Source organism: Poecilia reticulata, linkage group LG5, assembly GCF_000633615.1.
Source record: "Poecilia reticulata strain Guanapo linkage group LG5, Guppy_female_1.0+MT, whole genome shotgun sequence".
Classification (NCBI taxonomy): domain Eukaryota; kingdom Metazoa; phylum Chordata; class Actinopteri; order Cyprinodontiformes; family Poeciliidae; genus Poecilia; species Poecilia reticulata.
The window spans coordinates 9,789,408-9,802,554 of NC_024335.1; the positions used below are offsets into that span (position 1 = coordinate 9,789,408).

Below are 13,147 nucleotides of genomic sequence, written 5' to 3' on the forward strand. Positions count from 1 at the left end.
ACTTCAAACTGCTTGTTACCCAGCAGGTTGTTGCTAGGTAACCAAAGAGTGAGCGAGTCAGTTGATGCCACCAACCTTTAAAGGTCGAGCGACTAAAGCCTTTCCCTCTCTCTACATCTCCCATAATGCTGTGCGGTTCTGGATCGGAGCTCAATGAATATATACTGAATGTTGAATATTCTATCAGATGTATTACATTGATCACATGTCTATTGTGATATATATTGTTGTTGCTTTATTGTCCAGCCTTAATAAGAGCCAATATTTGCACTAAGAGAAGCTCCTGAGGGTGGAACGTGTGTACGGTGTGACGTCAGAGGTCAGAACGCCGCTGCAGAAGTCCCAGCAGAGCCAGACAGGAAACCAGAAGGAAAAACTTTATTTATCCAACAAGTTTTGTTCCAAGTCAAACTGAGATCAGTCAGAACAGAGCGGACCACCCAGCTGGGTTCACGTCGGTTTCTCACATTCAGACGAGACAACAGCTGAGCGCAGAGCTGTTACCTCATCAGCTGAGGAGGTGATGCTGGGGGTCAAAGGTCAAGGCCTGCACAGGGTCACCGGAGGGGATTAACTCTGAAATGTCTCTTTAACTAGGAGAGATGACTTGGAGGCGACGTTAATGAGGAAGGAGTCGCAGCTTGATGCCTCCTCCTCGTCTTCCTCTATTGTTTGGTTGTTTTTTAACGCTGAGCTAATTAATTAGCTGCTTATCTGAGCCGAGGCAACAATCATCTCTTTGTGTCCAACTGAATGCTTCCTTCCTCCTGCAACCCTGTGAGCAGTGAAGGGAGCTGGCGCCAATAATGCACACACACACACACACACACACACACACACACACACACACACACACACACACACACACACACACACACACACACACACACACACACGACTGTAAGCCACTGTCAAAAAGCAAATTTGTTGTCTTTCTGCCTAAAGTGCAGATTGATTGTTATGAGAGAGATAATCTGTGAAAAGATCGACCTCCTCCACTGCTCCTGACTAAAAATAACCAATCAGTCAGGAGGAGGGTCCTAGCGCTGTCAATCATCCTCATGTACTCGCTGCTATAATGGTGGAGAAACAACTTGTTTCATGCTAACTAGCCTGAGCACTACTTAGCATTTGCTAACAACATAGCAGAGAGAAAGGAGGTGAGAAAAAAGGGGTGAGGACAAGGTGGGATGGGCAGCATCACTTGAGATTGTGATTGACAGCGCTAAAACCCGCCTCCCGGCTCTGATTGGTTGTTTCTTGCTAGCACTGGGAGAAGAAAGAAGCTTGATTGTTTTAAATATTAAATGATTGATTCATTACTTGAGTAAACTTTTTTTTTTTACCAAATACGTTTTACTCTTGAGTAATTTCTTGGATGACTACGTTTTACTTTTACTTGAGTAATAATATGTTGAGGTAGTGCTGCTGTTACTTGACAGTTTTTGGGTACTCTGCCCACCATTCTGTGACAACCAAAATATATTTTTTATAAAAGTTGCATACTGCAGCTCTATTTCTGGCGCTGTGTGTTTCCCCTACAGCGCCCCCTAGCTGATGTGGTTCAGATGTTTCCAACAGAAGGACGGTGGATAACCATTGACGTGAGCATTCAGGCGTATGACTGTAAACTCACAGCTGGTTTATATAAAGCCCTCATGTGGCATAAATATTGTTACCCTGCTGAGCTACGGCAACAACCAGCAGAAACAATGGCGTTAAAATAAATTCGGCCGCATTGTCCCGTGGTGACTCAAATAAACGTGTCCCCTGAGGTCGTGAATCAAACACAGAGCGCAGTGTGTGAGTGTTGGTCGCGCTCTGCTGTGTGTCTCTGTGGACGTCTGCAGACAAAGTGGAGCCCAGCAGGGAGCAGACAGTGAAGCATGATGTATGCAGAAACAATAACTTCCAGTATTTATGTGTGGGGAAGCGCAGAGTTCTATATATGGTAGCCATGGTTTATGTGACGGCGTGCCAAGCTGCAGGTTTCCTCTGATGGAAACAAACTGTCCAGCTGCTACCAGCGTTTTGTGATTATATTGGAACAAATGGATTCAACAGATTACTGCAGCAGACTTTTGTTGACTTTGTTAAGGTTTCACTGCAGCAGCTCCTGATGGATGGATGATGCTTTTAGTGCCACTTTGAAAAGTTGGACATGCCAAACTTTTTCTCATGTGGGTCAAAAGTACTCGGGGGAAAAAAAAAAAAAACTGAATTAATAGAAAATAAAAATCATTTTGTGTTGTTTATTTGCTCAATGCTAAACTAAGCTGCAAAATTTTAATCAAGCAAACAAACTAGTCAGATGTTTTCAGTACCAGACCAACCCTCGAACACGCCTCATTTAACTGTTAACGTATGTTATTATTTTTTTACTTACCCTAAATGAATGTAATAATTGTTGACTAGTGAGTAAGAAACATCCTAAAAGCTGATGTTTCTTTACGTGTTTGGTAGCGTTGTCTGTGGGGGTCGCCACCCAGAGGTTGATGCTCTTTGCGTGATTAAATGTCTCCAGGGGGGATTGCTGCAGAGGCTGTGGTCATCAGGTTTTGGGTGAATCTCGTGGCTGTTTTGATGTTGATCTGGAGGATGAGTCTGAGCTCTGCTGCCAGACTGGACACTGGAATTACAAACTTCAGCCAAAGTTTGGAAATCAGGGAACATTTCTTCAAGTGAAGTGATCAGAAGTTGGCAAGACTCTCTGAACAAGGAGTTTTCTGATCCCATAAATGCTCTGCAGCAGCTGAGCTGCACCAGACATGTTGTAATCCACTAAAATGACCGATGGCTTTCAGATTTTTCCATCATTGTTTTAAAATAAACTGGTTAAAAATGATTTGGTCAGTGCAACCACAAGGGTTCATCTTCTAAGTTTGATTTGGTTTTGTGGATCAGATTGTCAGCAGCCCTCCACCTCTTTCACCTCCACACTGTACATTGATTTATCATCAATCATTAGGTTTTGCTTTCTTTTGGGTGCCGTTCGTTGGTGGTGTGAACTGCTGTAGACTGACCACACAGTCTTGAGGAGTCCTGCAACAGCTGGACATCTAGATTGTTGTTTTAGTTGCTTTTTTCTCAGTTTCTGTCTGATACCAGACTGATTTCAGCCGTTGAACTCATTGAAACAGAAGAAAGGTCCTAAACTCAAGGGATCAACCAGTGTTCCAGAGTTTGTGGAAAGGTTTAGTGGTTATTGATATGCTTTAGCTGGACCTCCTTCTTCTACATAACCCAATGTAACCACATTAATCAAAATTAGACATGAAAGACAGATTCTGTCCAACTTTAGTCATCACTACGGACATTTCTAGTCTGAATTATGAAACCATTTTGAAAACTAAAACTTTATCCTGCACCAATTAGTTTCCTGTTGGCTTTTCCAACTAATAAATCACCTTAATGAGGATGAAATCTGTTCCATGTACTCGTTGGAGAAAAGGAAATCTGATTAGATCTGAGGTATTTTCCAGGATAAAATGTTTCATGAGCTCAGTGTGATTTTATTTGATTGTTGTTTTTCTACACGTGTGAGCAGTTGGTGGCAGTCAGAAAGCGCCTAACGAGGCAGAGATGAAGACATTCATCTTGTTCTCTCCGTCAGCGTGGCTCCAACAGGAAGTCATGTGTTACAATGAGGCAAAATGCTGGCGGTGGATTAGCAGTAATGCCCTTTAATTTGCTGTAATCGCAGCATCGTCCACACAGCTCGGGGTGTAGCTGAAGGAGCGATCTGGAAATGCTTTAGTTGATGCCGGAGAGGAATCTAATAATGGAAGCGTTTCTGTTTGTTTCACTGCTTTGAAATCAGGAACAACAAAAGGGTTTGGATCCAAATTACCATTTTAGTCTGAAATGTTCTGGTTTCGCTTTAATCTTGGTGAGAAGGTGGAGGTGCTGGGCCAGGAAATTAGGCGAGATGTTTGGCCTTTTGAACTAAAAACATGAACAACAACATTGTTGGCTCTGATTCAATTAGCTTCTGCTTCACATCTAAAACTCCAGGTTTGTGCTTCCTGTTGCGGACTTCTTGCTAAAATCTCTGAAGAGATTTGTTAGTTTTAGTTCATTAGTAACCTTGCTCTGACATGCGTCATAATTTTGCGCCAGAAGTGGCAAAACGCAATAAATTTGGGCGTAAGCAGCAACGGCGGAAGCTAAGCGTCCTGATCCATTCCAGTAGATGGCAGTAATGCACATCTGGACGTTGCTTGCCAACTGTCATAAAACAGCGGATTAAGGCTGAAACTATATCAGTGCCGACAGTTTGATTGCTTCTTTCTCGAGCCCTTCGTCTGGTTCTGATCTGGTATCGATGCTATTGGCTCTGGAGAACTTTAAAATTTATTAAATATTGCTAACGTAATCAGAGCGCTTGCTGAGTGACGTCTATGTTCTTCTTCTAAGTTCTGAAAGGAGAGACGATCCGAACGGGTTGGACCTACGTGGGAACGTGTTTGAAAAGGGATTGCTCTGGTTCTGGTGGGCTTGGACCTGCAGGTCAGGGAAACCATTCACACCGATCTGGTCTTACTGGGACCATGATCCAGCTGACTGACACTCACCGCCCCTCATTAGGAGGCCTGGTGAGCGGTGAAAGGAGCATCTATTCACTGGATCTGCTGGGAACACTGGGACCAGCAGCGGGGAGGCGGAGCCTGCAGACTCCTAATGACGCTGTGACAAAGACCAGGCTGCATGGGAAACCTGAACTCCCAGCTTCCCTCAGGTCTGCATCCTCCTCTTCATCATCTTCCTCAGCTCTTTTCTATGGAGCGGTAAAGAAAAGCCGCTGACGGCTGTCAGTCATAGTGAGGGACCCGATCAAGGTTACTACAGTTAACCAAAACTATCAAAAATAACGGAAACTGAAAGAGAGAAACCATTTTATTAACTAAATTAAATAAAAACATAAATTAATGGGAAAAACTACGACTAACTGGAATTATATTGTGCGCTAAAATTATAGCGATGATATCCTTGGTTTTGTGTTTATTAATCTATTAATTAGCATTTCGAACTGATGTGAAATAGATTTTTCAACTTTCAGCAGGTTACAGGACTCCATAGTCCTCCTGGCGGTAAGTTGGTCCCCAAAAAGGCAACAACAAAAGTCTGGAGAGTGGCGATAACTGTATACATTTATTGAAAATGTTATTTTCTGTTGAGTATTCATCACTCATTCGATGTGTCCATGTAAACACAGTACAATATTGAGACCTTTTTGAATTCTGCACCTAAAAACTTAACCAAATTATGAAAAAACTAACATTAAACTAATAATTGCTAATAGGGAACACACTATTAAAACTAACTGAATTAGACAAAAAGTTACCACAAAATAAAACTAAACTTTAATGAAAACCATATACTATTATGGCCATTGGTGGTGCTCTTTGCTCCTGCGGCTGCGTTGCCATTTTGGGACATATTTTTCAAACCTCACACCTGGACTGTGTATGAAATATGATGCTGCTTTCTGACCCGAGTTGCTCTGAAAGAAAATGGCTCCTCTTAAGATCTTCTGCTTGCACATTACTCTCTAAAGTTTGACATAAAAATGTGAACGACAACAAACGTTTTCCAAGTGGTTCTGGTCAGAAACGGGCTGAATCGAGCCACTGGTGGGTGGTGCAGAGTGGAGGGCTGTAAATCAGCCTCGGCTCAGATCACAGAGCCAAATAAAACCTTCAGATGGATTGAAATGCTGCAGAAACGGAGCGGAGAGTTTCCCAGCGAGGCAGAATGAAGGATCTGCCGTCTGAATCGGCTTCCTCCTCCGTTACCGTCCGCAGCCTGAACTCCCACAAACGGTGAGACCAGGAGTTGTTGCCATGGTGACAGAAAATGCAGAAAATCTCCTGAATGCAGTGGATCGGATCGCATCGCATCATCGAGTCCCAGCCAGCGTTATTATGGTTAGCTAAACCAAATGAAATGGCAAAAAACTGAAATCGAGAAAACATTTTTAACTGAAATAAATAAAACCGGTAATCAGTGGGGAGAAACTATAACTAGCTGGAAATATATTGTGGGTTTATAAACCTAACTATAAAACAACTCTCAAACCAGAGATGTGTTTTGTGCTTATGAATTTATTAACCTTCAGAACTGACGTGAAATTTAGTTGTTTTTTTTCCACGCAAGCAGCAAATTACAGCACTCCTGAGCGCAATTTATGTCATAACAAAGTTTCCTGGACAAAAAATTCTCCCAGAAGTTATAAATGACATTATTATTTAGAGACCATTTTCAAGGTAAAGGTATAATAATGCAAGAACAAATTCTCAAAGATCAATAAACTTTAAATCCTAATAATATTTAACATTGGAAGTGGAAGAAATTTTAAATATCCAAAAAAAATTAACAAAAGCCACAAATAAAATTAATTATGAAGTCAACCAAAATTTTCCTTCAATAAAGTTTCTAGTTGAGACTAATTCAACAAACTGAAGACCTCTGTTATCTAGTTTTTGGTAGAAAGGGAGAAAATAACAAATCATGCAAATGAAAATGTTTGAATTAAAAAAAAAATTATCATGCATTAATTGATTTATTGCTTATTTAAAAATTTTTATCTTCTGTTGAGTATTCCTTACCCAATCAATGTAAACATAATCCCATTACAATCCTTTAATTTTTTGATGTTTGGCACATAAAAATGAACGAAAGGTAAAGAAAAAACCAAAACTACTACTATAACTAATTAAAACAAAACTAAGTAGTATTTAATAATAACTGTTTAGGTCCCTCTAGTTAGCATGACCACTGATGACGGCGGATAAACTTTTCCATGAGGGTGATTGACAGCGCTAAGACCCGCCTCCTGCCTCTGATTGTTTTTGGTCTGTATTTCTTCAGAAGGCAATAACGGCTCAGATCGATCCTTTTACAGATTATCTGTCCCATATTATACTGCCATGAAATGGTGACAGTTTTAATAAATATGCAAGAAACATTTTCTTTATAAAAGTTATATAGTGCGGCTTTAAATGCTGAAGGCGTTCTGCAGAACCAGCGCCTCTCGACTAGCTTCGGGTCAGACGTTCAGAGAATGAGCAGCAGGCTGTCTGGAGACAGACTGAAGAGACAAACTCTGGGTCTTTCCCCTCTAACCTGGACACAATACCGCAGCCATCCATCTAACCAGACAGCCGCCATGCATCACTCTCACTGCACAGGACTGATTATATCCACACAAAGGCAGAAAAAGAGCTTCATTCATGCTTCTGCCCACACATCTTCTGTCACCTCTCAGACATGTTGAGGAATGTGAAATGCACCCAGCAGTCATCACTAGGCATGTCACAATAACACATTTTGCTGGTTGATAAATTTTCCCAGAAGTTATTGTAGACCGGAGAGGGGCTCCAAAAGCAGGAAGTGGAAGACTGCGCAGGGCATTCTGGGTAAATACAACCAAAACAAACACGCTAATCTGGTGCCAACAGGAGAAATGGCTCAAGAAATCTTCCAACTGCTAAAATCTGACACTACTCCAATTTTGTTTACATTTTGCGAAGAAGGAAGTTGCGCGCAGAGATTTTGGTGTTGTTTCCTTCTTGGTGCAGCGCCCCCACAGGCGAGGAGGGGAACAGGTTGGTTGGTTTGACAGTGGAGTGAAAAAGAACCACAGCAGCTGTAAATGTAACACGTTGCTACTTTGGTGACCAGTCCAACCGAAAATACTGACTTTAAGGTGGGAAACATCTTCAGGTGGAGCTTTGGGTCTCGTCTGACAGCTACAGCAGAGACTCAACTCATGTTTTCATTTGATGCTTTTGAGTTTTGGCAGAACCTGGTAGCAGTCAGATCGTTTTACGTCTGGCTGTAAAAAACTCAAAGCTGACAAGTTTACCATTTTACATCAACAACATCCTGATTAATCATCAATATCTTCCATTCTGTGGATCAAGATCAGCTCTAGGATCTGCTGTCTTCGTGTTCTCGAACCTGCTGCCATCTGGAACATCATCTGACCAACTCTGAGGCTGTTTCAGAACCGTGAGGTCCGTTTTCTCCCTGCCAGAGCGTGACGTCAGCTCGGTCTCTCTTCCCAGGAACCCCCGGGGACACGGACGACAACATTTCCCCCAGCACTTCAACTGAACAAGGAAACAACTGGAGGGGAGGCTTCCTCTTCCCAGAACTTCCCGGTTCCCACAAAGTTCTGGAAAAACACAGCTTGCATTTTGTCTGGATGGGTCGTCTTGATCTAGACCCGTTTGTTGGTTTCTCTCCGGAGTGAAAGAGAAACTCCTCCGGCTTAGAGTTTAAACTGGTGCTGGGATTCAAGGGGAATCTCATTTCACAGTTCAGTAAAATGTTTTGATTAAAAAAAAAAGAGCGCTTGTTGCCATGGCAACGGGTGTGCGCGTCGAGTAAAACCGACACGGGTTGTTTTGAGTTGTTCTTCATGTGGGTTTTTTTAGAGTTACTTTCCCTTCGGTGTGACGCGCTGAAGCTGATGTAATTTCTGAAGGTTCAATAAACGACACTGGATCGACGACCTCGTTTATTTTGCAGAACGTCGGAACATAACGATCGCTATGAGGAACCGTTCAGCCCGACTCCTTTGTGGATTAGTTCTGCTTCCCGCCGTTCCAGAACCGTAGCAGACGGAGTCCCCACAGACCCGTTAACGATGCAAACGTATCTGGACTCACGGCTATAATTCAACATTTTCTTTATTTCGTTGAATAAACATCTGGTTTCCGTCCTCTCGTCGTCTTGGATCGGATAAGAACGTCTCTAATCTTCTGCCTTGTTCTGGTCCGGTCCGATTCACCTGGTACTCCCTGAAGGATTCGGAGTTTTCTGGGGAGTTACAGTGAAAACTGATCAGAGCCGACCCGCAGCAGCAGAACCTCAGGTCAGATTTATTTTGGGGCAGCGTAGTCGTGTGACCCCAGCCTCAGACTGTGTTCAGAAACGTCCATCCGTCCGTCTTTCTGTTAAACACTGACCATCAGTACTTTAGAATGATTCCTATCCAACTCATATGTTAGTAGGAGTTCTGGTCCGTTTGGGTCGTTTCTCCTGCAGTAGCTGAACTCTTCCTGCATCTGGAGCATCGATGACCTCTGACCCCTGAGCAGTAAAGCAGGACCGGTGCCTCAGAGATAAACACAGGCAGGTTCTGCAGGTTCTGCAGGTTCTGCAGGTCAGCGGCTGGATAGAGCCCACCTGGGGATTAACTGCTGTTACTTCTGCTTCAAATATTTCTGTTATTGTTTTTACCAAATTTATGAATATTGTTCTTTTTGTTCTATTCGTCTCCAGAGGTGGATTAGCAGCAATGCGTCTTTTTTTATTAACTTCAGCATTTCTGACAGTGAAACATCCCAGTTATTCATTGGTTCTCGTGTTCGGGTCGTTAATCAGGAGTTTGGTTTATTTTCTAATGAAACATGATGAAAGTCTTTGTCAGGCTCAGGTCTAGGCTTTGACTAGGTCATTGCAAGGGAAGAGTACAGGAAAGATTTGCAGCCGCCTGAAATGTGAATAACAGCAGAAGAAGCAACACCTGCTTCTTTTTAATTTTTTTCCAAGCTTTCCTTAACACAATATACATGAACAAAAAAAATACAACAAAATAATAACAAAATAAAAAATGGGAGAGCTGGTGCACATTAACATGTAAATAACTCAAATTACACATCACATCATCATCTTTCTAAGTCACTTTCTTTCCAAAAGAAAAAGAAAAGAAATACTTTAAAGCCATTACTTTAGGAATGTGACGTTATGGGAAACTTACAGATGTTGTTGGTATTTAACCTGAAAGTCTTTGCAGGACTTTCTGGTGTTGCGTTTTCTCCTCCCTACAGGGCGTTTCCTGTTGGATCAGAGGCTCAAACATCTGTTTACACCTGTGGACATTTTCCTGCTGAATAAAACTCCCAACTGTTGACAAAAGGAAAATAATAACGAATGGTTGAAAGGTTAAAGGGTAAATGGAAGCAGCAGGGCTGTGTGGATGTGCCAAAACTTTCTCCAGCTGAACAGAAACAAAACTGAAGTTATTGACTTTGGACTTTCACAGAAACAATCTAGAATCAGCTTCAGTTATTACAGCTTGAAACCTGAACCTTCAGAGCCACATAAACACAGTTACAAAGTCGGTCTTCTATCACCTGAAGAACATTTCCATTCCAAGGAATAATGTCTCAGTAAGGTCTAGAGAAACTCATCCACTGATGTTGCATTGAACAGGTCTGCCTACAAAGCTGATCCAGAACGCTGCTGCTGGCGTTCTGACTAAAACCAGGAAGATGGAGCTCATCACCCAGTTCTAAAGTCCCTATGGCTCCCTGTGGCTCACAGAAGAGACTTTAAAATACTGCTGGTAGTTTATAAATCACTGAACGGTTTAGCAACACAGTACATTAAAGATCTGCTGCTGTTCTATCAGTATTTCAGACATTGCAGATCTTCTGGTTCTGGTTCTGCTCTGCATCCCCAGAACCAGAACCAGACGTGTAGAAACAGCATTCAGCTTCTATCCACTACAAACATGGAATAAACTTCTAGAAAACTGCAAAACAGACGAAACACTGAGTTCCTTTAAACCACAACTAAAAGCCCAGCTGTTTAGAGTTTCTTCTGAAACCTTATAAATGAAACATTAATCAATATATTTGATGTGTATTGATTATTTTGATGATGAGACTCATCAAAATGTAATGTTTATTTCTGGTTTCTTAATTGGTGACTGTATGATTTTTTTTCATGACTTTATTTTTGTGTTTTATAATGTAAAGCACTTTCAACTGCTTTGCTGCTGAAATGTGCTGTACAAATACATTTTATTGATTGATTGGTAATGAGAAGAACATAAAATGAATAAACATTTAATAAGTCAACCTTCTGCCCTTTTCTCCTTCATTCCTCCATTTCAGTTTGTGGAGCGACTCGTCAGACCAGAGAAGATGCTGCGTTCAGCTGCAGGTCTCAGAACCAGAACATCCTCTTCTCTCATCGCAGCCACGTTTCTGCTCTGGCTGCTGAGTCTGCAACCTTCAGAGTCCAGAACCGAGCCAGAATCCAGGACCTGGAGCCAGACCGGGCCGCGGCTTCAGCTCTCTCACTCAGGTAGGAAACAGATGTGTGTCAGCTTTCCTGTTTTCCGTTCTTCTGAGGATCGGTGTGGCCCGTTAGACCCGGTCAGGTTTTGTTTAAAAGGGTTCAGTGTTTGGTGCTTTAACTCTGCTTTAACTCTCTTTTAGCTCACTTTGTTTATTCGTTCATGTCATATTTAGCGGTATTGATTGACAGATCAGAAACTGTAAAATCAAATTTTGTTCTTTGGGCCCCCTGATGGTGTTGGGGCCCTAAGCAGCTGCTTATTTCGCATTGCCTTGGGCCGGCTCTGGAGGTAATATTTTTATTGCAGTTGATATTTTATTGAAATCTTTTAACACATTAAATGACAGAAACACAGAAAACCATCCCAGACTTTATCAGTTCTGATGGATCTTCTGGAAACTTTTGTTTTTGTTTTTTTGTTTTTCCGCTCCGTCAGCTTGTCAGAAATTTTTTCCACATTTTGGAGGTAATAATTTGGACTTTCTGGGTTTGTCTGGAAGCTAAACGGTAGCAGTTTGTGGTTGTAAGGGGAAGCATTGAACGCGTTTAATGAACTCCGAGTTTCTCCTGCTGCGTTCATGGCTGCAGGACAAACAACCGTCCGCCAGTAAACTGTTAATTACGCTCAGATGGCGGCTTCAGGGCTCAAAGCAGACATAAACACGCTGATCTCCACATTCATTCAGGTGAAAACCTTCAACCCATCTGAACACAATCAGCTTCCTTTGCTTCATGTCTTCCCTCTTTAGATTGTGGCCAACTAGTGCCAAGAAACGCAACAGTGAATAATCCAAAGCACAATCAGTTTAGTCATAAATTATGACTAATAAAAATCTAGCAAACACACTCTAAAAACTAATTAAAACTAACTATAAAATAACATTTTACTGTAGTGACAAACCCCAAACTGCTATGGCCGGACTGCAGACAGGTAGGAAGTTGCACCATAGTTTGGGTAAAATTAATCCAACACTTCTGACTTGTGTTGTTCAAAAATCTGAACTAAGCCAAAATTTTCTGTCCAACTGAGTCCAACAGCTAGAAAAGGAAGATCAGCTCCGACTCAAAGCTCAAACTGTAAACATGTTTTTCCTCTGAATTTTTACTCTGCATGAGAGCTGAAATGTCTGGAGTCTGGGAAACTCTGTGGGAAGCGTTGCTACCTTCACTCCAGGGACGATCCTCGGCTGTTTGGACATAAATCTCATTGCTCAGCAGATGAAACAGATTTCATGCACCAGGGCTGCTTGGTAAAAAAATCTGAGATCTGATTCCAACCTGGACCTGAACTCTCCCAGGTCACACAGGCTTTCTCTCCGATTCAAACCGTTTCTGCTGGAACGTTCGTCACCGACACACAGATTTACAGAGGCTTTAGAAGGAGATGCTCAGAGGTCACCGGGTCAACCAGGCTGCAGTACGCCGCCGGTTCGTAGCCCTGAACTGCTGATCTGCCATACCGCTGGTTCTACATCCACTGACTGGATCTTTCTCTCACTTCCTTCAAGCTGTTGGACTCAGATTAGCTATAATATAATCTATGCAGATTGATTAATTGTTCTGGGCTCGACACACAAAGAGCGACCAATGTCAGCGAAGGACAAAAGGAGCATTTAACTCTTTGTGTTCAATTGATATGACGCCATGTTTCGATCAATCCAGATGATTTGTCCAGTGGGATCTGGGCTCGGAAATAATCTGGACCCTGTATGGAAGCAGCGATGGGTCAAATTTGAGGTCGATGGTTGGGTTCAAAGTGAAGCCAGAAGCAGACGGTCCATCGGAGTCTGAGGAAGGAGGAGCGTTGGTTTGGTGTCCATCTCGTCTTCTTACCTCTTCAGTCTGAGGGTCTGTTGGAGCCCAAAGTTTCAGGGAAGAAGACCTCTGGGTCTGGTTGACATCTCTGACATCACTTCCTCCTCGTCCTGCTGCTGCTGGTTTCTGACGCTCCAACCAAAACAAGCTGACCTCATGCAAGGGACTGGGATGGGAAACACCTACATTCCCATCATCACACACACGCACACACACACACACACACACACACACA

General features: G+C 42.4%; 1 protein-coding gene across 2 annotated transcripts in view; it reads left to right on the forward strand.

Annotated features, from left to right (window-relative positions):
* The window catches only part of LOC103464644 (semaphorin-3D), a 43,464-nt gene that overhangs the window by 4,725 nt on the left and 25,592 nt on the right, over positions 1–13,147 (forward strand). The window contains exons 1-2 of one of the 2 annotated variants that reach the window (XM_008408877.2): positions 8,494–8,881; positions 10,911–11,103. In XM_008408877.2, coding sequence (XP_008407099.1) covers positions 10,941–11,103 — 163 coding nt within the window. In that variant the 5' untranslated portion in view covers positions 8,494–8,881; positions 10,911–10,940. Of the gene's footprint in view, positions 1–8,493; positions 8,882–10,910; positions 11,104–13,147 lie in introns of those variants that run through there. The other variant, XM_008408876.2, reaches the window with a different exon arrangement.